The sequence below is a fragment of the Megalops cyprinoides genome, chromosome 11, assembly GCF_013368585.1.
Source record: "Megalops cyprinoides isolate fMegCyp1 chromosome 11, fMegCyp1.pri, whole genome shotgun sequence".
Classification (NCBI taxonomy): Eukaryota; Metazoa; Chordata; class Actinopteri; order Elopiformes; family Megalopidae; genus Megalops; species Megalops cyprinoides.
The window spans coordinates 33,454,828-33,479,754 of record NC_050593.1 but is presented as its reverse complement, the minus strand read 5'-3'; the positions used below and the strand labels follow the sequence as shown (position 1 = coordinate 33,479,754).

At 41.0% G+C, this 24,927-nt stretch overlaps 1 protein-coding gene across 1 annotated transcript; it reads left to right on the top strand.

The window, feature by feature from the left end:
• The first annotated feature begins 5,824 nt into the window (after positions 1 to 5,824).
• Positions 5,825 to 22,761, top strand: LOC118786015 (growth factor receptor-bound protein 14-like). The gene is made up of 13 exons (XM_036541011.1): positions 5,825 to 5,887; positions 12,640 to 12,796; positions 14,630 to 14,751; positions 15,534 to 15,608; positions 15,893 to 16,030; positions 17,620 to 17,730; positions 18,529 to 18,624; positions 19,356 to 19,418; positions 20,625 to 20,741; positions 21,438 to 21,507; positions 21,656 to 21,743; positions 22,102 to 22,195; positions 22,477 to 22,761. The coding sequence occupies exons 1-13, from the start codon at positions 5,825 to 5,827 to the stop codon at positions 22,621 to 22,623; spliced, it is 1,341 nt and encodes a 446-aa protein (XP_036396904.1). The 3' UTR covers positions 22,624 to 22,761.
• Positions 22,762 to 24,927: the final 2,166 nt, after the last annotated feature.

Sequence of the window (24,927 nt, the reverse complement as noted above, 5' to 3'; positions counted from 1 at the left end):
ACCTGTTTGTGCTTAAGTGATTATTCAGCTGTACAAAATATATCACATATATAAGTGCAAGCATATAACTCACTCTAGATAGGAGCATCTGCCAAGTATAACACTATCATGATATCAAATTGAACAGACTTGGGCTGTGTAGCATTTGTACCATAAACTCCTGTCTCATTGAATTCAACTGCCTGTGCCAAAGAACAAACCTAAATCACTAGACACTCTGACTCTATGAAGCACTGCACAAAATAAAAAAAGGGTAACTGCCCACTATAAAACCCTTAAGACTCCAGCCGGACCCAACACTGAATGTTAAAACTCCATTGTGCATTGAGGAAATCAGCGTCATTTACACATAAATGCATTCATAAGGTACACTTCACCAGTGATATGCCAGCGATTGCATTGAGCTCATGTGTATGTTCACAGTGACTCAGACGGCTGGACTGAACGGCGTGTCTGTCTGGGAGCAGTGTGCCTGCCTGCCTGGGGCGTCACACCTGTTGTCTGCGCGAGAGTAGTGTGTCTGTCTGGGACCACGTCCGTCTGTCAGAGGCGCATCAACGTGCACTGCCACTCCCTGTACATGAGCACCAGACTCTAAAACTTCTCTGCACAAACATATGTCCACATTTTCTTATAAAGGTAGTATATTTTAGTATGTATTGCCTTTTGGAGAGTCTTACCATTGCCTTTCACATGATTGCTTGCATAAATGTATTGCACCCTAAATTTAAGTGCTATACTCTAGGGTATAACAGCAGTGCCTCACCCAGGGACTGAACTTGCAACCGTTCAGATAAAAACCCAGTTCTTCAACTGATTTGGTTCTTGCCTGAATTATAGACATTAAATTAGATGCATATCTGCCTTGTGGCATTTTTAAATTACCTGCCTGTTAGTTCTTAAATTAGCCTTTTTCATGTCACCACTTAATCTACCCAAACAGTTTATTACTCAAGGTTTAGCATTTGGGAAGATGTGGAAAAGCACATTGAAAGTTAAAATGTTCACATACTGTAAATGGGTTGTGTGATAGTTTGCTGAAAAATTGTACTCCTTTTTAAAGATAATGCAGCAAAGAAATGCAAACATAATCCACATGGACCAATCCCTCTCTCAGTTTATGTTTTCCTATCAGTCTTGAGGAAATACATTATGCCATTCTGGCCCAGATAGCTATGTTTCTGCCTGTGTGATCCGTGCTGAAAGGGGACTCCCAGAATCTGCGGTCTAACAGGCCCCGCAGAAGGTGCCTTGTTTGGATCAAACCTCTGGTCAAGGACAGCTTGTCTGGGCCTTGCTTTGTTATGAGAGCTGTGGAGACTCTGTTATCAAGCTGGCTCCCTTAATTCAAATGAATTTCTGCACACTGCGATAACCGCAAGAGTCTGCTTGTCTGCCCTGTCGCGGGAAGATGTGCTCTGATTGAAGATAAACATTGAGACTATTGGTTTTTATCCTCTTTACTGTAGCCGTTCTGATGACTGTAACACTGAAAAAGCAAACTTCCCACTCTGAGTTATTGGCGTGAATTTCAGTGTTGCAATTTTTAACACTGTTGACCAGCATGCATTTTATATCCATTTTGGTTAAAATAGTTATGCAGTGGTGTATGTTAATACTTTGTGTTCTTATCTTCATATGTTTTATATATATGTTATATGTATATATATATATATATATACACACACATACACATAAATTATATATAATATGTATATCTCAAGAGAGATGAAACACCTACTCAGTAGGTGCACCAGCCTGTTTGATGACCTTTTGAGCTTGAGATACAGATCTGTGTGTGTTGACAGAGGTACTGCAGGTGATAAGAGTGATTCATTAAAAAGAAGACAGAATGTAAAATATGTATTGTTCAGAAGTTCATGTGAAAAAAAAATGGCACGCTAAAAAAATATTCATTTTTCTCCATGCCGCATTACTCCTTCAGAATAATGATCAATTCTCAACAAAGGATGCTTTATTCTTTCTGTGTACTTTGCTCAGACTTCAGACAAAGTGTCTGAATATTGCAATTGATCCTCCTTGTAAGTTTATCTAGAGGACTTTTGGATAAAGCATGTAGTACAGCATGTTTCTTGAATTGAATCTTGTATTTTAGACAAGAGAGCTTAACTCTTGTCAGTCTACCTAAGAAAGGAGTCATGGGCTTTGTTTTATTATAGGGAAATAATTTGATGCATCATTTGGTTTTTGAAAGGACATGTATATGAAACTGCAATAAATGTAATGTTTATTTTCAGCAACCTATTTAGTGTAAGGGAATCTCTGAAATCTCCCTGAACAAGATGGCACTTCACCTGATGTGTGCTCTGGCCATTTCTTGCACACACAGCTTTGCCACAGTCTGTGGTAAAGTGTGTGGGTTCAGATAATATTTGTTCCCCGCTGAGGGCAGATTAACGGGTTTCTTAAGATTCAGACTTTCTGTCAAATGCCAAATGAATAAATGTAAATAACTTAATACATATTAGGTCAGCATCTCAAATCTACAGCCACGGTGTGTGTCATAACTCCTTACCAACTAACAATGCCAGCAAGGGAATCGAGTATATTTCAGTGCTATTGTATTTTATTTTTTTTTTGTCCTCTTTTGCAGTAAAGCTGATATGGGTAATGAGTTGTAACTGCTGCTCTGGGATCAGGGCACGGCAGAGCTATTTTAAACTTTACAATTCACTCCCCGGCTTCGGCCCATCCCCCATGCCTTCCCCAGCTCTTTTTAAAGGTCCAATTCCGGCCGTTACCTTACGGTAGTGACAAATGGCTATAAGGCCTTTATGGGCTAACGCGGGGGAAGTGTGTGTTAAACTGGTTTAGTCATAAACGAAGAGCCAATAGCGTACAACAGTGGAAGTAAGTTATTAATGTTAACGTTAAGAGAGCAGGCCTTGTAACCAAAAGGCTGCTGGTTCAATTCCCTGCTGGGGCACTGCTGCTGTACCCCTGGGCAAGGTGCTTAACCCAGAGTTGCCTCAATAAATATCCAGCTGTCAGAATGGATAACGTGTAAAAATTGTAACCTATGCAAGTCACTCTGGATAAGGGCGTCTGCTAAAGTGACAGCATTGTAATAAGACAATGATTGTAATGTCTGAACAGTGTGAAAAGTACTTACATTATGTGGCATGTTTGCATTTTGATGACATAATAAATCAAAAACACTAAAATATATCGAAACCAGAAAATATTAAAAAAAATTAACATTTTTAACCCTTTCCTGCATGGGTGATCTGTTGATTAGACTGAGGACTAGCTGCCTGATGCTCCCTGCATTAAAAGTTTTTTTTAAAGAGTAAGATCTGGAGATTTTTTGAATAATTACTCAAAATAAAAAGTACAGCTCTTTAAAATCAGTCACTATAGGACCAGCAGAAATCTTATTAACCAAACAAGCAAGAGACACACTGCACAGCACCAGAGACCTACATCACAGCTTCTTCTAAGCATGATCCTCCTCACCATCTCATGGCTGTTTTTATACTGTGGATAACATGTTGGCATCAGGTGTGTAACAGTGCACCAATTAAAACCACCTGCTCTTAATGATAGGCCATTACAATTCCATTTAAGGTGGATGCCAATTTGAGAACAATTTGTATTAAGTTTTGAATTACACACGAGTAATTGGCTTAAAAAAAACAAAGACTTTGCATATACATTTACATTTACATTTACATTTATTTATTTAGCAGACGCTTTTATCCAAAGCGACTTACAAAAAGTGCATACAGTAGGTACAGCGACAGTACGGGGACAGGATGTGTACAGTTCCACAATGAGACAGTTCTCAGAGCAAGGTCTATTTGAGGACGCAGTACTATCAGATTTTTACAATTACAGCCTAAAGGGCAACTAGTACGATACACGATCCCTATATATTAGGGAAATTTAAATTTAAATCAGTCAGTTTTTGTGAGGATGAGCTCTGGATCCTGTTTACAGTTACAGACCCCAAAGGTCATTGTTCAACAAATTGGTCATTATCAATATCAATATCAGAGTGTCGGTGTGAAACGATTGGAATAAGACTGACACAGCTTCAGACCCCGTGAGTGTAAACACAGGAGGGGACGTTTCGGATTGAGAGTGTGGGCATTTGTTTCTGACTGTGTCTGCTTGTTTAAACTGCTGTTGACATGTCAGAGCTCAGTGTGGCAGATTTACCACACCACCTTAACATTCTGACTTAACTTCATTCCCCATGTTGGTGTGAATTCAGCCTGACTTCACGTTGCTCTTGTATGTAAAGCACAGCTTTCAGCCGATTATCACTGGCTGTAGTTCGCAAGGAGTGCTTTTTTATTGCAAGTGTAATGTTACTAATCAGCAACAAATGGCAGCCCATGCAAAGGTCTATAAATGAAATACATTTGTGAAAGTCGATATATAATCACTGTCACTGTCGGGCACAAATACTTGGGAGCCCTTTTTACAGTTGTCTATTGCTAGATTTCACTGAAATCCATTAGCTATATATGCGATGTCCTTATGTGAACCAAAATGGCGATTCATGATGGAGTTTCAGCTACTGCACAAGTAGAATTAACACACACAAATAATCATTTTTATGTGCCTTAATAAATGAGTGAGGTTATTACTCCAAATTTTTAAATTTGCTGGCTAGCCTATGATAGAAGAATAAATCCTGCTTGTGCCAACATACTGTGTCTGTTGTGGACTATCAGTGATACAGATTCAAGTGGCTCTACTTCACCTAGTTAATTGTAAACAATAAAAATAGTCTTTCTGGCTATAGTAATAACAAAACAAACACGTCTAATTTTGCTTAATGTCGTTGAGCTTGGGTGAGTACTTACCTGTTTGTCAAAGTTAAAGTGAACCTTACCAGTTGCAAGTACCACAAGGGACTGCCAGCAACCAATGGAAGAGCAGAGGACTGTGAACAGCCAATGGAAAACAAACATTCAGTAATAATATAATGTACCAAAAAACAGCTGTGTTCCGTGTAATGTTAATTGTGTGCTCTGCATGATGCAGTTAACTATTTAAGAAAATTTCTACTCTCCCTAGCTAGGTAGCTATTGATGGTATATTTTAAATTAGCTGGGATTTTCTGAAGCTGGTGTTTGATTCACAGCACCGTTATTTTGACATTAAGTATCCTCTTTTTTGGCTAGCAAAATGAACACAATCTTTGTTCAGTCATTTTGATAGTTGTTGAAAAATTGCCTTTTTAACATTTTACATTAAATCTGTAAAAGAGAAAGAATATGTTTCACAGTTCACATTAGAACAGAGCTCACAAATAAGAAAGCGATGATCAAAAATACAGTACTAGAACCACTTACAGCGCAAAGGTGGTATTACTAGAGAGCAAAAATGCACTCCAGAATGAATTGGGATTGGGACTATAATGTCGACTGAAAAGTTTTAAATGAAGATTTGCAGATTTAAAAATTTGTGTTAAGATCTATTTACATTTGCCTCTGTTAATATCAAAGAGAGTGCTTACTGTTCATGGACTTTTTTTTGGAATATTGAAGTGTCATACTATGTAGCAGCATTTGGATGTTCCAAGGACAAAGGCGGAGTTTGTTTTCATTAGTCAGGACCTCTCTGTGTCTGTCTCACACTTTCATTGTGTAGCACTCTACAGTTGCAATGGGTATACTGTACAGTGTATCACATGTGATCAGTGACAAATTGCATGCTTCCGAGTGCTTCCTCAGTATTACAGCTGAGCCGTATCTGCAGAAAAACATCAGTATTTCATTATCAGTGTTAGCATCCGACTGCACTTATATGGATATTCTCAAACTGGCTGTCGCGTTCTGAAGAGAACAGCATGAACCTCCATGCAAGAAGAGTGACTTTGCCTGCGATCACTCCACTTACTCTTCAAAAGCGGGTAGGAATATTTATTGTTTAATTTTTTGGGGGTCTGATTTCTTCTTATTTTTTCCAGAATTCTTATGCAGGAAGTAAAAAAAAAGTCATTTTTGCTATATTGAGCCTGAAAAATTGACTTAGGTAAATGCAGACTTAGATTAATCCTTTACATTACAATTTCAAACTGCCGTTGGCACAGATTCCAGCAGGATTCATGTAGTTTGGTTTTGATAGACATTTTCATAAATAAAAAGGTAATTAGCACTTCAAGTCCTGTCATACTCCTAATGGTGTAGGCTTTCTGCTCCCTGTGGAAAATTGTTCTCCTGATTGCTGAATGAAATGTTATAATGTCATATGGCACATATAGTGCTTACAGATATATTTCATAAGGTTTTTGCATTCATTGTTGTAATGGCATGACAAAGAGCAGCGGACTTCTCCCCCCTCCCACCAGATGCATATCTGAAGAACAGATCTGTATATTCCAGGCCACAGTTAAAGCTATGGGTCACATACCGAACAATTCCCTGGGACAATTCCCAGTTACAACAGGAGAGCTCCGCTCTTCTCCATCACCAGGTTGAAAGAGCAGATTAGCTCCTCCTGACGGTGTCTGTCGTAACTGACGTTAAGCATGCTTTGATAAATGAAACAGGATACCGACAGCTCAGCTGTGTCTTAAAAACATGACTCGATTCATTTTGTAAAGTTAATGTGCACATGTGGATGTGCTGACAGTTTCTTAGCTGCTCTGTTTTTTTTTCTCTCTTGCTTTATCGTAATATGTTATCAGTGTTCTTTAGATAACATTCTCATGGTCAAAGCACGCTTATCAAAAAATAAAAAATAAATAAATAAAGAAGGTAGGGGAGATATGCACATTTGATACATTGCATTGAGAGGGACCATAACCCCTTGCCATCATAAAGAGTAGACTTGACATGAAGGTAGTGCTTTTGACATGCTATCCATTTTACTTTGAGATTGTGGAAAACTGTTGACTATCTGGGTGTGATTCATAAACCAGACAATGTACCATGCCTCAGCTGGCCTCTTCATTCGTTTTACATATTTGCTTTATTTTTGTTCTTACAGCACATTATGTTCACAGCTATACATTGTCACACTGTTACTGCTGTGAACTTAGGCATGAAAATATTTCCAAGCAGGATAACCATTTCTGAATATTACATTTACATAAGTCTGCTTTGCCTTCCTTCTCTGTAACCTTTTCTCTAAGGCTTTTATGGAAAAGTTTAAATGGTGCATGAGTGACAGTAGTCTGCGTGGAGAAAAGTGTTATGCGTGATTACACAGAACTGATAATTTGACTCAGTTATGATATTTATGATATTTGCTGTTACGCTGGAGAGTCAGTTTAAGGCTTGGGGACCTTTTGATTCTTGCCCCCCAGCAGTTTAACACTAATGGCAGTTCTGTGCTCTGCAGTTGTCAGCAGATTTCAACTTATCCTCATTCCTAAACCTCTGCCAAAATATACAATCTGATCTCAGAACAGGACACCACAATACCAGACAGCTATCATCCTAACAATACAGCAACTGTTAGGCTCATTCACAATACAAACTGTGTGACAGGTTGAGGGCAAAAATAGGATGACACTGACTTGCCAATTATCACAGATTAAAATGTCTAAAGTTGTCATCAAACAGATGTCACTTTGTGTTTGAAACACGCAAGAGGTTTTATAGTGTTGTGGATAATAGGGCACAAAAGCACTTCTAAAAGAAGGTTCACAGTATACGTCTATATATATATATATATATATATATATATATATATATATATATGTTTGTAACACTTTATAGTGAGGATAATTATTATTTTAATTCAGCTCATTTTAATTGCTATTTTTGCAGTGTCCCTCCTCATGCAGACTTACCCTTCATAATTTATTTATTTATGAATGCCCATTAAAAGACAATTAACATCAGAAAGCAGTAGCTGCCTTGTTTTCCTGTGATTGTCCCGCAGTCATTCATAAGGAGAGAGTGATGTCTAATTCAGGTTAGACATTCCAAATTTCAAGAAGACATTCCAAATTTTTGTTTCAGTAATGTGTCCATTTTTGTCTTCTGTGATACAGGCTTTGGGAACATTCAATTTTCACACTGTGGTGCTTTATATTTAACTTTGAGTAACATGTTTTACCACATAGTTCATTTTTTAGGTTCTTACTCAATGTGTGTGATTACATTACATTGCATTATTGTCATTTAACAGACGCTCTCATCCAGGGCGGCTTACATAGGTTACAGCTCCTACATTACGTTACATGATTATGTGACTAATTCAGTTAAACAGCTTATGGTGATGTGTAAAGGGTAGAAAGATAAATGCAGCGCCCTCCTAAAACCATGACACGAATTTAAAGACAAAGTGCCATTGTGATTAGATTGACCTGTGCCTGTGCCTTCTCTCATTCCGCTTTCCCACAGCTTTGAGTCAAAAATATCCACAGCGCAGCATCAACCCCATGTGCTTCCGATAGATGGATGAATTCTAGGAGAGAACATGCAGGCAGGGCAGACAGCCCGGGACCCAGATGCCGTTTGCGGGGAGGCCTGGGAGACGACGCCCATCTGTTTGAGTGAATCAGAGCCTATCTGGCTGATTTACTGTAATTCAGAGAGCTGGGGGGTCCGTGCGGTTTATGCGCAGGAAACAGAGGTTCGGCTCTGTCACACAACAAATAGATACGTAGTGCAGCAGCTGCGGAAACCGGGTTCAAGGTAACCCCAGCACAAGGTAATTGGTAAACTGGTGTGTACTATGCTGTCCTTGAGATAAAGAGATGTAAAGAACAGTCTATCCCTAACAGGATATATATATATATATCTAAATATAGAGCAGAGGCTAAGTTTGCTCGTTAGTTTTCTAAACGTGTCTTTGTTCTCTTTCGTGCGTTTTTGTAGCTCCCTGGTTCATTTTGTTTTCCTGGTTTTCATACCGTAGTTGTATTGTGGCTTTTTAAATAGATTTTTTTTTTTTTTTTTCAGAATGGCAGCAAGCACCTGTGGGCATAGCCTAAATATTTTTCTACCTAGTTATGCCATGGCTGTTATCATGGTGACCTAGCTCGTATCTGTGCATCTGTGTGTAGCCTTACCTGTCTGTCTGAAAGCACTGTGTGTGCCATTGCTTTGAGTACCTCATGTTCTGCGGCAGTGACACTGGTTATCTGTGGTTAATTTATTACGATTTTTTTTTTTTTTTTGGACAGAAGTGCTCTTTAATATTTAGTTCTGGAGGCTGGGCTGGGTGTTCCCCTTTAAACCTCCTGCTGTATCCTTTTCAGTACAAAGTGCACTCTTTTATCTTCTGCAGACATTAATACAAAGTCACACACACACACACACACACACAAGCACATACACACACATGTACACACACGCACGCGCACACACACACACACACACACACACACATACACACACATATACACAAATGCATATTTGTGCACAGTCATGCAAATATAAACTCATTAATAAATATACAGACACACACACACACACGTCCACACATGTGCACATTTTAAAAAACGTGGGTTATAGCAGCTTTGTAAATTTGTAAGATTTTTGTAATTAATTGATTGCTATGCTATTTGTTCATGATAGATGTAATTATGCAGTGTCATCAGTCAACCAGTCAGTGGTGGTTTTCAATACACATACAGTGTAAGGTAAGTATGTTGTTTAAAAGTGTGGGTCTCTTTAATGCATGCAAACCTTGCAAATATTACAACTGCTGAAAAAAATGTATGGTGCCATGTTTTCGTGCCAGTGATTTTACTTTAAATCAGTGTCATTGTTCACACCTTGAGTTGCATTTGAAGGTAAGACTTCAGCATGGCAGATGGAGATGGCCTTTAGAGATATAGCCGTAAAAGGTGAGACAAGTCAGCACTGGCGCAGTGGAGCTGGATGAATACAGGTCTTTGTGCTTTGTGGTATCAGGAACCACAGCCGTCCACGGCTGAGAGCAGCAGTTGATCACGGCGATTTTTCAAAAATGTCTTCACCAAGGATTATTCACTGATGCTCCTTTGTCTTCCTTTAATGCCTCTGAATATTTCATCCCCTGCAGATGAACCGCTTGATTAGTTAAATTCTGTACCGACAGGAAAATTAACCTGTGGTTTAAACCCCGCTGAACCTGCGTGGGTGTTTGATGGAGTATATGCTTTCTGTGACATTGCACAAATGTGGTTATTTGTGTCCCCATGTGCTGTTGGAGTGTGCCACTGTTCTGATGTGCAGTTCAGCAAAGGATACCAATCAAGGACAGACACAGATTTTGTGCACAGGCCAGTGTTGAATGTATTTTTAAGTACCTCATCAAATATTTGTCAAAGCTTGTGTGGGGGGGGGGGGGGGGTGCGTAGAAAAATTAATCCAGAATTATGCATGTATTCAGTGTGGCAGGAGATCTTCTGAAAAGAAGACATTTAAAAAAATCATTATGGTGCTGTTGGTGCAGATATTAACTGTTGCATTTGCACAGAAGTTCAGAAGTAAAAGTCAGACAGTTACAAAAACAGACTGGAACATGATGTTATCTTAACAACACCCCTTAGATACAGTCATTCTTTTAATATTTCATTACGTTTATTTTCAGATGGATGAAATGACAGTCACATTTTGCAATAATCTAAGACATTTACAACACATTTTGTGTTGTATGCTCACTTTAACAAGTTCCTAAATGAGCTCTTGTGATGATGCTAATTATATGTTAATGGCACCAAGATACACAGAGCAGTTTAATAATGCTAAATTAATGTATGTGTGCAGAAATTAAAATGTTCCTGCCATTTCACTCAGTGACATCTACAGCTTGCATCGATTTTAGTTTCAGTGCAAGCAGAAGAATGTAAACCCTAATGGGCTGAAGTAATGTACAAGAATCATCTGCTCTGTGTGACCAGCACTGTGCATTTTCTCATGAAATACATTCACTTGGAGATTTCACTTGGCAAAATCTCCGGCAATGATTTCCACCAAGGGACGCAGTTGGAATCTTGCCTGGATGTGTTCCCTACACTTCGCTTTTGTGGGATTGTTCCTCTACTAAAAAAAAAAAAAAGAAAAAAGAAAAAACTCAACTCAGTGGAAATATATCATCTGATGCATTTCATAACAGTTTCAAAACATTTAGAAGGGGTTCAGTGCTACAACTGCTGCTTCTTTTTTGCGCATAAGGGCAGCTGGTCATTTGAACTGCATTCGGGACAATATTATTACCCTCTATCTTTGCAGCAGGTACTGAGTGTCCATGCAGGGAAACAGCCTCTGAAAGGGGCATGAGTAAACCAACCAGCCCCCTGTCTTTTGTTAAGTACCTCCAATGGGAGATGCTTAAGGTTTTTTTTTTTTTTTTTTTTGTCTTGTAAATCTCCACACCGACTGATTAAATAGCAGATCATTTACCTCATTTAAGGATGATGTCATAACCAGAGGTTCTCATTCGCTGCCCCGCTCCTGGAGGATGCTAACCCCGGCCCTGCTGGGAAGCTGTGACCTCCTTTCTTCTCCAAAAAAAAAAAAAAAAAAAAAAAGTGGGCTGGCTTGTCCTGCCCAGCCGAGCCGCCTTAAACCCTAGATGGGAGCACAAAGAGTGTGGCAGCCACTTGATCTTTACTGTTCCTTCTTCCCTCCCTTCACCCCCTTTACCCGCCCATCCTCCCACTACCATCAACTTTGGACAGAGTTGACCCAACTAGCATTACATTTAACTAGCACCTTTGTAATTGCCTGGAGACTCATGCGGAGCTTTATCCTGGGAACTATAGCTGCCGGGGCTGTGGAAGGAGGGAGGTGGAGCGAGCCTTGTGACTTCTTTTCTTTTCTTTTCTTTTTTTTTTTTTTTTTTTTCTCATGGTGTGTGTGGAGCAGCCTCATCCCCTTGCTCTCTTGCCTGAGAGAAAGTGGCAGGTGATTGGGCAGAGCCCCGGTGACATGTGTCTGTGAAGTCAGAACGGAGCCGCTAAGAGGCGGCTCCGTCTAATTAGCTCATTTGAGCGGCGGTGCGGTGCGGGGCGAGGAGAAGGCTAGGTGCTTCCCGGCTGACACACACTGCGCGCGCTGTCTGAGGCATGTGTCTGTGTTCTGTGTACAAAGCCGGTTTTGCAATGCTGTGCACCCAGCCCTATATCAGCTGCAGAGCGAGCGCAAATGCGCAGGTCTGCTTGTCTCCAAATAGATGGGTAAGTAGCACACAGAAATGCCTGTATGCCTCTTTTTTTTAAAAAAAATCTTGTGTCTGTGTAATAGCGTGCAGATGTAAGGATGTGATGAGACATCCTTGTGTTTTAAGGTGATATTTAGGAAATGTTTTTAATTTTCACCTGAACCTCTTATCTCAGTGGGGGTACTGGACTGGGAAAAGATGTAGGTTAAATCTATGTTAAGATCAAAGTGGTTATGCTGAATGATAGGACCAGTGCTTGTTAAAACCTCAGCTGTTTGTGACTGGATGGTTGACAGTGTTTGATGAAAGAGATTGCTCGAGACTGCTCAAGCCTGAATGTGCCCAAGACTCTGGACTTGCGAACTTCTTGTTTGAGTGCCTATGGACTATGTTTATATTACGCAAAAATCCCCCCCCCCCACACACACATATAGAATAACAGCTGACTTCAAAAGACACTCGTTTGATGCTGTTGCATCTATTTTATAACACTGGTCATAACGAGACTAAGTGAGCGATGTTGTTATTCTCCTACATGTAACTGTTTTTTAATTACAGGTAATTAAAGTGTACAATGAGGACAACACCAGTCGAACAGTTGAGGTCCCTAATGACATCACAGCCCAGGACATCTGCCAGCTGTTCATTTTAAAGAACCACTGCATTGATGACCACAGCTGGACATTGTTTGAGCAGCTCTCACACCTAGGCATAGGTAAGACCTCACACTTTTATTATGATGTCATAATAGTTTTTATAAAACTCTGCTGAACATTTGGCGACATGTAGGTGCCTTGAAGGTATGATGTAAGAGTCTGTATTGTATCATATTTTGCATTTTGAATCCAGTAAAAGCATTTTTTGCTGTATGGAGAACTGAACACAAATTTAGGTGTCATGCTGGTGTATACCAGTTCAGCACTCTCATAATAATATGCTGTTGTTTGTCTTTTTCTTTGCCCTCACTGTAAGTATGTAGCTTTTAGCTTTTCATATTCCTATATCATATACATTGTAGCTGTACCGCAACAGTTTGGTATTCAAAATTCAGTATTTAATATATAAACTGATGACTAAATATTTCAATATTTAGTCATCAGTTTATTTGCCAAACACATTTGCCAGTTAAAAGGCTAAATGACTGACACATCACATTAAATAAATGTACATGTACAGTCAGTTTATACTAATACTCATTTTTAGCGAAATTTTGCATTCATTATGGTTTAGAGTGGCAAGCAGTGCATTAATAAATTATTTATCTTGAAATTCTTGGATATCGGTGATGACTCATCTTCTCATTAAGAAATCATTTTTAGCATATTGCATTTTGAAATGCGTTATAGGGAGATCCAATAACTGGCCTCCCAACAGAAGGCTCTTGTTTTATTGCAACTGTCTCAAGAGTCCCCATTTCTGAAAGAATAATGTCTCCCCATTCAGGCTAAGGAAAGCAGTACATTGTGGAGTCAAGGGTGATATATTGTGGGCTGTGACATGAAGCCATAAACTTTGAAGAGGCCATTTATGGACGGATTTAGTCTCTTGATGCATTGAAAATGTTCCCATGTATTAAAACCACACAGATGAGCAGCGGCATTTTATTAAGCACGCTAAGTGTCACATGAATAAAAAAGGAATTATGATGTCAGAGCTAGTGGTTATTTATTCATGAAATACTATTACCCTGTTTTTCTGGCAGAGGTGGCATCATGGGCGTAATGTTACAGGTAGTTGCAGGTGAAATTGAGCAGTGAGTCTACTAGTGTAACCTGTAACAGAGGTACATTTCTCAGTGATCACAGCAGTTTGCTTTGTCCTTCATTTCATTCACATTTTCTGCTGTGTTCTCAAGTACTCAAGGACATTTGTGTAATCCCAGTTACTACAGGGAGCGGTACACTGTCTGCAGTGTATTTCAAACTTCTGGAAACTTCAGAAATGAGGACAAGGGTTGAACTAACAACCAACAGAGTTATGTACGTATATTCTGATACAAGTATGAAAAACAAAATGAAATTAAAGTACCTTGAAAAAAATCTTAGTAGCAGTAGCAGTTATGAAGAAAAAACAAATGGCTTAATGACCTAGGAAGATTTCACCTGACCATTGTCTGGTGTATTGTTATGCTTTGGATATTAATTAGCTTCAGATAGCAATTCCAGGTTGAAAACAGCTTGTTTCCACATGTCTATTATATATTTATTTTTGAGACCAATAATGATAAAATATTTACTAACAAAATAATTCCCACTCAACCAGCTTGCATCACACACCAAAAAAAAAAATCAAGTTAATTATTTTTTAATGTTTGTTCATTAGTAAGGAACCCATTTGAAAAAGAGTTAATGAGCGATCTGTGTGTTAGAATGCACGTACAAGTGCAGCAGAACCGCCCTGTTTAAACCGCAACACAGAGCGTGCCCTCCTCCCTCTCACTCCCTTGACTTTCTGTTTGGCGTTCCCGCTGTTAGGCTGTTCGGTCAGCTCGTCTGCAATCTCCAACCAACAGCTCATCGAGTCTCTTGTTTCTGAATGTTTACCCTAGAAAGAACCATAGAAGACCATGAATCAGTCACTGAGGTGCAGTCAGGCTGGGGCATGGATGCCAGCAGCAGATTGTATTTCAGGAAGAACTATGCCAAATATGAATTCTTCAGGAAGCCCTTGGTAAGCGCCTGAGTGTTCGGGTACACGCAAAGTACGATCGTGGCTGTAAATCGTTTAATTGTTTTCATTAGCGTGTTTTATCACTGAATACCCATTTTCGGGTTAAGTGCAGGTCATCCCTTGTTACTTGTGGCTTGGGGATTGGCAGGACTCCTTATTCCCAGCTGTAGTGCAGCACAAAAAGTCACGCAAAGCTTGCAGTGCAGTACGGCGTACTGCCGTACTGCCGTACTGCCGTACATCCTATACATTCTTGGACCACAAGCGCTGCCCCCTTGTCATGGACAGTACTTCATGACTGTATTTATTGCATTACTGTCTTGTGAAATTCAGTAAAAGGAGTTTGCTTGTACCTCAATGTCATTTTAACTATTTGCATATTGGGGAATTTTTTTGGAAATGTACACACCTGCAAATAACAAGGCATTTCTGCACCTCACTCGAGGAATACTGGCAGTGACTCCCCCTGGGATTTTAACATGGAGGTTTTTAGTGACATATCCAGTTCCTGCTTTTTCACACTTGCCATTGCTCGTACCATGGTGTAATGCAGAGAATGTAGAGTGTATGTGTTCCTTTTAGCCATATCATTGGTGCATTGGGGGGGTATTTTAAACATTAGCAATACAGTATATAGGTGAATTCAACTGCTTTTGAGTGCATTGGCTGAAGTTGTAGCAGTGCTCTTATTTGATTTTTTTTTGATTTGTCTCAGACAGATTGGATGCTGCGGGGTTGGTGTATTTATGTCAATCAATGTGTCCCATTTTTTATTTCATCAGGACTTTTTCCCAGAGCACATGGTGTCTGCATCAAGTGAAGCCAGGGAGACAACCAACCACTCGCAACTGATACAGGTATTCACCTGTGTGAAGGTCCCACCAGTGTCCACCTGGTGTCCACCTCAGTGTCCAAACTAAAGTATCCTAAAGTTACAGTAAAAAAAAAAAAAAAAAAAACTCTTTCTGTTTGTATGCTTTAACCTAGCTAATTACTGACATTAATCCAGAGATTCTGACTTAATGGAGGAAGTGCTAATTGCCCTAATAATTCATCTATTTTCGGTGCTCCTCGGTGGCTATATTTAATGCGTCTGTATGTCTCAGCACAACGATGCCTGCGTTCTCTCCCTGTTCTGCAGACATTTCTCAACTCAAGCACATGTCCTGAGATTCACGGGTACCTGCACGCTAAAGAGCAGGGGAAGAAGTTTTGGAAGAAGTCCTTCTTTGTTCTGAGGAGGTCCGGACTATACGTATCAAACAAGGGAGAGTCAAAGGTCAGTCAAAGGTGATTTGTCAGTGTCAGCATTGGTTCCTCAGCAGATTGCCCTCCATGTCAGCTCCAAAACTGAAACTAGGGGGCAAAGTGGGCATTCAGCTAGCTTTAGGATTTGATCAGTAACCCAGATTGGATGCACCATAGAATAGTTTTTACCTTGCATTTCCTGTTAAAGAATCATGGCTCTTCCATCAGGAGGAACATGCATGTGTACGTGCTCAAGCACATGTGCACACATGTTAAATACCACATGAGGAGGGGAGAGATAACAGTTGTAATGGCAGCTTGTGCTTGTTCCCATTTATGTATATCATATCTGCATAAGAAAAAGATAAAAAAAAATATATAAATCAAAGGTCGGTTTTATGCAGCATGTCCTTTTAAGGACATAAACATGCATTTCAAATGTTCTTTTTTGTGCAAAGGCAGACACGGTTCCCGAAACCAAATGAAGGAAACATTAAGATCACTTATGTTACTCAGAGAATAAAAGGGCATGAGAGGCCTGCACGAACGCCTGCAAGGCTTTGAAAGGATTTGACTGAGAAGCGAAGCGTGTCAACGCTCCAGCCCGGGTTGAGAGGGCCGTTCCCGGGAACTGGTTAGACTGGATTTCACACAGGTCACTTAGCGTGCCAGAGACCGAGCCCTGCAGACAGCCGAAGCTTATACCTGCACATCACCGTGCCAACCAGTTCTCCTTTCTCCCTTTCCAACAACAAAAGAGCGGTTGTTCCGGCACCAAAGAAGGCCCTTGTCGTTTGCGCTTGTCAATATATGTAACCCAAGAGGCCGGAGGAGTCAGGCTCTCCTTTTTCACTCTCCGCAGGGAGCGTGCGTTATTGCCCATGCGTTGTGCCATACTCTCGCCGTCAGTCAGCAGGCTCACGCACAGCACTGTATACTCAGTCATGCGCTTTGGTATGGGGAAATACGGTGTTTTTATGTCTTTTTGCATCATAAAGGTGAAACAATGACAAGTTCTGTGCACCTGTTCATAGGAGATATAGGAGTATGGGTGTTTGCCTCCTTTCATCGGCATGTCTGCTCATTCTCACAATGCGTCCTCTTCAACAGAGCTGCAATGAATAGGCAAATGTTGTTTTGGTTGAATGTGCTTTGTCTAGGTTTGTTAAAGCGTGCAGTATTTTTCTTTAAGAAACCTGGAGCACGGGGCTGGTTTTTTTTTTTTTTTATGGGCCAAAAATACCTATGTGTCATGTGTTCCTCCGCAGTGTTACTTCAGAAGTGCACAAAGGCTAAATGCTGACACACTGACACACTTACAGCAGCACCTCACGATGCCTTTACATTCCAACCTTAATTTGCTCTGAATCTGTACTAATCCTGGAAGACCTACATTGCTTAGCATTTTACATGTCTCCCGTCGCTAAAGCTGGATTGAAGCTAAAGTTAGGAACACATGCTAAAGTTAGATGAGGAATTCAGTTGGGCCAGAGGGCTCTTTTTATTGCACTGGTCATATGGAGTCTCCTATTTTTTATGTTATGAATATGAAAATTGAGTGACCAGAAAGGAAGTTACCTGAAGCATTTTGTGTGTGTTTCTTTCTTTTTTTGCATCAAGGAACCAAGACATCTCCAGTTCATCGCTGAGTTCAGCGACAGCGATGTCTACACATTGCTGTCAGCAAGAAAGATGCATGGGGCACCAACAGACTATGGATTTTGTATTAAGGTGATTGGCTTTTGCTCTTATCGTACTCCAGATATACAATGTTAAACAAGTGAGTCACAGCATGGTGTTATGATCACGAACAGTGACACATTTTTCAGGCTTCAGCCTTAGCTCCTGATTTGTGGGAAAAATGACTTTATGGATGCTGAAAAAAAGTGTAACTAGAGCAGTAAAGCTATAACATCCCCACATATATTGCAGCTGAGTTTATGGATTTTCAGCAGTGCACTTTACAACTATCGCATGAACGTTATCAGATAGTGGAATTAAACGTAATCAATGTTCGCTATTATCTTGACTGGGATGTTTAGTGTAGGCTATAAAAATGGGCTGTCTGGTTCTCTGCCTGTGCACAGATGTGCACAGATTTTATAATATTGGTTGAACTAAGGATAGAAAAAAAAACACTGAGACAAGAACAGAGTGAAAGCTGAGACACTGATATTAAACCCGGTAAGTGTTCACTGTTATCTTAAGGAGGATGTTTAGTGCAGGTTGTAAAAATAGTCTGTCTGGTACTGTCCCTGCAATGAACTATATAACATCAGTTAACTTAAGATAGAACAAAAAAAATCAACACAGAGGTGGAGAACAGAAGGAGAGTCTAAAGCAAAACAAAGAAGGCATCTGTTCAGGATATGTCTACTGTAAGGACTGTTTTAATGGATGGGATTCCAGGCTTGGTTTTTCCCACTCTGCTTTTTAGGGTGTTGTTTGGACAGCTCTGCTACTGTAGCAGGTGGCAGGGAAGCTACCAGGCATGTAGGAATACTAAAACACTGTGCTCTGGCCTTTCAGCCTAATAAGTCCAGCTCCCCCCGGGACTTGAAGTTGCTCTGTGCAGACGAGGAGCACATCCGAACCTGCTGGGTAACCGCCATGCGCCTCTTCAAGGTAACTGAAACACCGGGGCGGCAGTGTAGCATAGTGGGTAAAGAGCAGGACTTGTAACCGAGAGGTTGCCAGTTAAATTCCCCACAGGGGCACTGCCGCTGTACCCTTGGGAAACATACAATTGCCTCAACCCACAACTGCATTAGTAAATAGCCAGCTGCATAAATGGATAACATTGTAACATTGTAAAAAGCTGTAATTGATGTAAGTCGATCTGGCTAAGACTGTCTGCTAAATGCCAATAATCTGATGTAATGCAACACACACACACACACACACACCAAAGGTCTCAGCACCACCCTGCCAGTGTCCTGGGGGGGGTTTGGCCTGTGAGTCTCAGCTCATGTAAGGGCACTCCTCTGGTCACATGCAGACACAACCTCAGGCACATGTGTGCTTTAACTCACCAAATGCAGGTGGGTAGTGTAGCGTAGCAGCAAGGAGCAGGGCTCGTAACCAAAAGGTTGCTGGTTTGATTCCCCACTGGGGCACTACTGCTGTACCCTTGGGCAAGGTACTTAAACCTAGAATTGCCTCCATAAATATCCAGCTCTGTGAATGGATAAAATTGTAACCTGTGCGAGTCGCTCTGGATAAGAACGACTTAACGACACTGTTAATGGCGATAATCTAATGTAAAGCTGTTCGCTGTCGTTCGAGGATGCTTGTTTTTCCTTCTTCATTGTAAAGTTGATTTGGAGATTGGCTGTTTTGTGTGTTTCTGTTTTTAGTATGGCATGCAGCTGTACCAGAACTTCATCCAGCCGCATCAGAAACAGAGAGGCTCACCAATGGTAGGTGTGCTGTGGCGTGCCTCCTCTCCACCCTGAAAAAGCAGCTAGGGGACACAGACAATGGAGCTCTTTTGACTGTAATAATAATAGTCTTCTTCCATTCATTCCCTCTGGCGGATGACCTTATGGCAAGGATACATAGAAATGATTCAAATATTATTCAGTTAACGATTTATAATTACCAACATTTTGTTAAGAACCATTTCAAATGTCTGAAGGGTACACAGCTGTAGCCTAAGTGTATACATATATATATATATATTCAGACTTAACATAAAAATCACAGAATTTTTGAGTCGGAAAAGTAGGCGTGCGAGACGGCACATCTCAAGATCCTAGAAGTTTCGTTCCTCCCGTTAAACCGAACAATCCCGAACGGGTCAACCTGCGGCCTGTTTCAGTCAGCTGAACATGTTGGAGGAGCCACTGTCCACTAAATATAGCCCCTGGTCAGCTGCCACTGGACTTTACAACTCACCACCTCTGTCAGAAGAACTCAGAAAGATATCCAGCATGGCCACGACCCAGAGCTGCACGCAGCGCGGAGCCTGACTGCCTCTGGGGAGGCGGAGAGGCCAGGGATTAGGCTGGGGCACAGTGTTCGGAGCGGGTCACGGGTTTGAATCCGTGGTGGAGCACAGCTGTTGCACCCTTAGGAAGGCACTTATAATGTGGTTTGCTTCAGCAAAAAAAAAGAAAGAAAGAGGGAGAGAAAGAAAAGATTTTCTTCATTGTGACGAAACACAGTGTGGACGGGCATCTGCTACACTCTCAAACATTGCAGTGCAATTTGCTGAGATCAGTGTTGCTTCAGGAGAACAGAAAATGGTTAAGGGTGTGGAATGTTTTCATTGTTAAATGACAGCACTAATCCCACTAATCACTTTATAATAAGAATTCTAGATACTGTAAAATTAGGGGTGGCGGAGTGTGGTAAAGAGAAGGGATTTGTGAGGCTCTTCAAGCACAACAGTTATTGGCCTTCTGGCAATACAAAGCACGCGTGTGTCCCAGAAAGCAGAACACCATATTTATGCATATCATTGCCATTTATGATGTTGTTCAGAATAAAAAAAAATATATTCACTTTGTAGACTCTAGATGGCGCAGTGATACTATACTAGAACACAGGCGCTCTATGTCTTGCACTAAATGAAGAGGAAAGGAAAACCCAGCTGGGTTCAGGGTTGTGTTGGCTCTCTCCAGAGAAGTATTTCGGAGAACTCCCTGGTGGCCATGGACTTCTCAGGACACAAGAGCCGGGTGATCGAGAACCCGACAGAGGCGCTGTCCGTGGCCGTGGAGGAGGGGCTTTCTTGGAGGGTAAGTCCCCCACATCTATGCCTCATTGATTTTAATGTTAGTCGTTCTACTGTGTGTCTCTGGTCCTGTGCACCAGGAATGGGGCATAGAGAGAAACCTGTAGTCTGAGCTGTATTATACATCCTCAAAATCAGAACTTGACACAAGGACAGAAGTATAAAGCACAGGAAAGAGGGTTGATACCTGGATAGTACCTTAATATATTCCATGGACACTCATCCCTGTTATATTGGTTATATTGGGCTCCAGTGTATATGAATAGGAGTATCCCCACAGTTCCCTTTCAGCATAAACAACAGGTCTAGTTACTCAGATGTACTTACGCATTACATGTCTGTAGAAACCCCTGCAAAGTACGTATGGCATTAAAATTATTAACATCAAAACAGAACCAAAGTTACGTTAAATAATTTGGGCCACGTGATCCCACACAACTTTCAAGCATCATTCCAAGCAAACGTGTCCAGTCTTTTTGAACTATTTCATGTCACCTGGCCCTGTTTTTTTTTTTAATTTTACATCAAATGGCCCCTTTTTTCAGCAACATTGAACAGCACTGTATAAGAAATATCAACTCAGTTTGCTTCTTTTACTGTTAGTGTGTTACAGTAGACAGCTGTATTCTGTTGTGTGCATATTTAAATGGATGCTCACCTCTGAAACTGTGTGTAACTCCCCGACTCATTTTTCCCTCAGAGGAAAAGCTGCCACCGTCTGAGTTCTCACGGAAGCCCCTCCCCCTCACTGAGCCCTCTGTCTAACTTAGGTCAGTAAAACCAAGCCATCACTCACTGCGTACTGTGTCCACACTGCCAATACTGCAGTGCTGGGAACGACCAAGTTTCTCAATGATGCCAAAATGTGAGGGTGTTCCTGGGTTTAAGTGCTCTCCAACACGTTGGTCCCTCTGGTAGCTATCCACAGAGCGCAGCCCTGGTTCCACAGCAGACTGTCCCGAGAAGAGGCACAGCGCTTAATAACACAGCAAGGTCTTATTGATGGGTAAGCATTTCTGTCACATACCTGTGCTGTGTCTGAAGGTTTGCCTAACAATGTTGCAGCTATTTAAGAAATGTTGTGCAACATATACAGTAAGATATATAGCTATAGCATGTAATATTTTCTGCGGGAATGGTACATTTAAATGCTATGGCTCTGGATCCTGTCCTCCTTGTGTCCTTATGTAATAAATGGATCACTGTACTGTGTCCTTACAGTACCCCCCCATTGCAAGAAGGCAAAGTCAGATTGAGATGTGTGGTGTGGGCTCTCAGATTGAAATGTATGGTGTGGGCTTTTATGTAGTTTATGTATGCATGTTACATTGCCTAATCATCTGAAGTGTTCTGCTTGGATTTAGGGTTTTTCTTTTAAGGGACAGTCAAAGCAACCCCAAGACATTTGTCCTGTCACTGTGTCACGCCCAGAGGATCAAACATTTTCAGATCCTACCTGTAAGTACAGTAGGCTCACTGTGAACCATATCTGTGCCTTTGTATTCCATTATTCCATTAGTGGTCATTATGTGTGCTTCTTTTGTGTGACTGTGTGTGTGTGTGTGTGTGTGTGCGCGTGGGTGTATGTGTGTGTGTGTGTGTGCACGTGGGTGTGTGTGTGTGTGTGTGTGTGTGTGTGTGTGTGCGCATGTATATGCTCATTTGTGTGTGTGTGTGTGTGTTTGTCTGTTTGTGTGCGTGTGTTTGCGTGTGGGTATTTACGTATGTCTGTCCCACAGGTGGAGGATGAAGGCCAGCTGTTCTTCAGCCTGGACGACGGTCACACGCGGTTCAGCGATCTGATCCAGCTGGTGGAGTTCTACCAGCTGAACAGGGGCGTGCTGCCGTGCAGGCTGAAGCACCACTGTGCCCGGATCACCCTGTGAGCCGGGCCTGCCGCCAGAGGCCTGCACACAGGAGGAGGGACTCCCTGCACAACCAGCAGCACATACCGTGCCTTGGACACACAAAGCACCAGAACGAGAGCAGCCGAAAAAAAAAAAGAAAAAAACCCTCAGACCATCGACTCCACCGAATCATTTCATCCTCGTGTTGGCCATTCCTGCCCAGTCTCTGTGATGAGGGAACGTGGTGAGGAAGAGGAGGACGTTCGAGTGTCGTGTGAATAAATGAATGCTTTGGGAACACGAGAAGGGTACTAAGTCACATGGAGAGTAAGATAGTGTGCGTCCATGTGTTGCTTTCATATCCGAAGAGAACGATAACAGCTTACTTGGAGCTACATGTTGGCCTGGTTGGTAAAGTTAAAAGACAACAGAGAGGTTATGGGTGTGTCTTGCTTTTCCAGATAAACTCCTCTGAATGTTGAATCAATGAATGTGTTTGCATAATGTATCAGCACATGTGGCTGCGCATTCTCCGCACGGACTGTGAAAGCATTTGCAAAGCAGAGCATGGAGATAAGCCGATCGCTGATTCCCAGTAAGGCTGTGCTGTAATCACACCATCCGAAATGCTAAAATGATGGTGCTGGATAAAAAAAAAAAAAGCTAAAATACTTGAGATTCAGTCCAGGACAATGGGTGTTGCATTATGGGCTGTGAACACTGAGGGCAGGTTGGTGCAGTCGAAGTGGGCCCTGGTTTCTTAGGCTTCTTCAGCAAGAGGCGTTCACAAAATCTGGAAGGAGGACGTGTGGCCTGCGCTTCACTCTCTTGTTACCATTGCACTCGTTCACAGGTTGCTCCATTGATTCCGTAGGTGCGCACGGCTTGTTTCGGTTGTTTTATTAATATCGAGGCATTCAGGTATTTTCTAAATGGGACTTTATCTTTTTTGAGATGTCTGGCTACTGGAGAACGACTGCAATTTTCACACATACTGTAAAAGCTGGATCGTGCCTGCTAGATTTTTCTACACGCTGACTGTGAGACTCACCAACACACACACACATACATGCACACTGGCCCCAACTGTGTATTTACATGGATTGTATTGATTGCAAGCAATCTCATTCCAGCAGCACAGTCCTTTGGTTTTGTATGAAGCATTTAATTGATTCGGTTTGGTGATACTCAAAACTGAAGGTTTACAGCAGACTCCGTTTAAAATCTTTTTTTAAAAAATTCGATTTACTTGCTAAAATGATTGATTTAAAGACTGTGTCTGAGACAGAACTAAAGCCATGTGCAACAATTGAATTGGTTCAGTAACGTCAAGGACAGCACATTCATTTAAAAGGTATCTAACAAAATATGCAACTTTTTCAGGCTATGAACAATAGTTACACAGAAAATATGAATAGGAGACAGATTCTGTCCCAATTAACCAGAATATAAACACGTTATTGCAAACACTACATTCAACACACATACAGACTGTTGCACTGCAAGGAAAAAGTGATAGCTACAATATAGATCAAGTTTAATATTATACTGCACTTTTTATCAAATTGCAGGAAGATTAGCTTTTTTTCATCAACAGATACAGTGCTTTTAAAACAGTCAGGAATGTCACTAACTGTGAGGTTTTGTTTGAACCATTGTCAGTTTACAAAGAAAGTGTCTGTTTTTTTTAAAGGTGTTTTTCATCCATGAGAATGATTACTCCTGACATTCAGAAGACAATAATAATTGCACTGTAGGTTAAAAACTGGTAACAAATATTTCTAATATTAATGATAGATATTGACTGTTAAGGACTGTTAAAATGTTCTGAGACGTTCAGTGCTTGCAATTTCCTTTCTCATAAGTCTGGTCAGATATATTTTGCTTGCATTTTGTATCTACCTAAAAAACCTAAAGTGTAGGTTGAATGACTGTGTATATGTAATTTAATGTTTTCTTTACAGGTTTCTCTGACATGTTCACTGTTTTCTTCTACATCTCTTGTTAAATTGTCTGCAGATTCTACGAAGCCATTATGTTTTTTTTCTTGTAATATTTCAGGAGATGTTATTCATGCTGACACTTAATGTTGACAATTGTGACATTAGTGAATATTTCTCTGCATTAACACTGTGGCCTATTTATAACATTGCTACAACATACCCGCAACTTTGAGAGAACATAATCAAGGGCCCATGTACTATCTCACTGATTCTCAATCCTGCTCCTGGGGGCCCCCTGCTCCGCACGTTTTCCGTTTTTCCCTGCTCTGCTTACCTGACTGAACTCATCAGTGGCACTTTTGATTAGCTGAGCACACCTGAATTAATCAAGAGCAAGCGC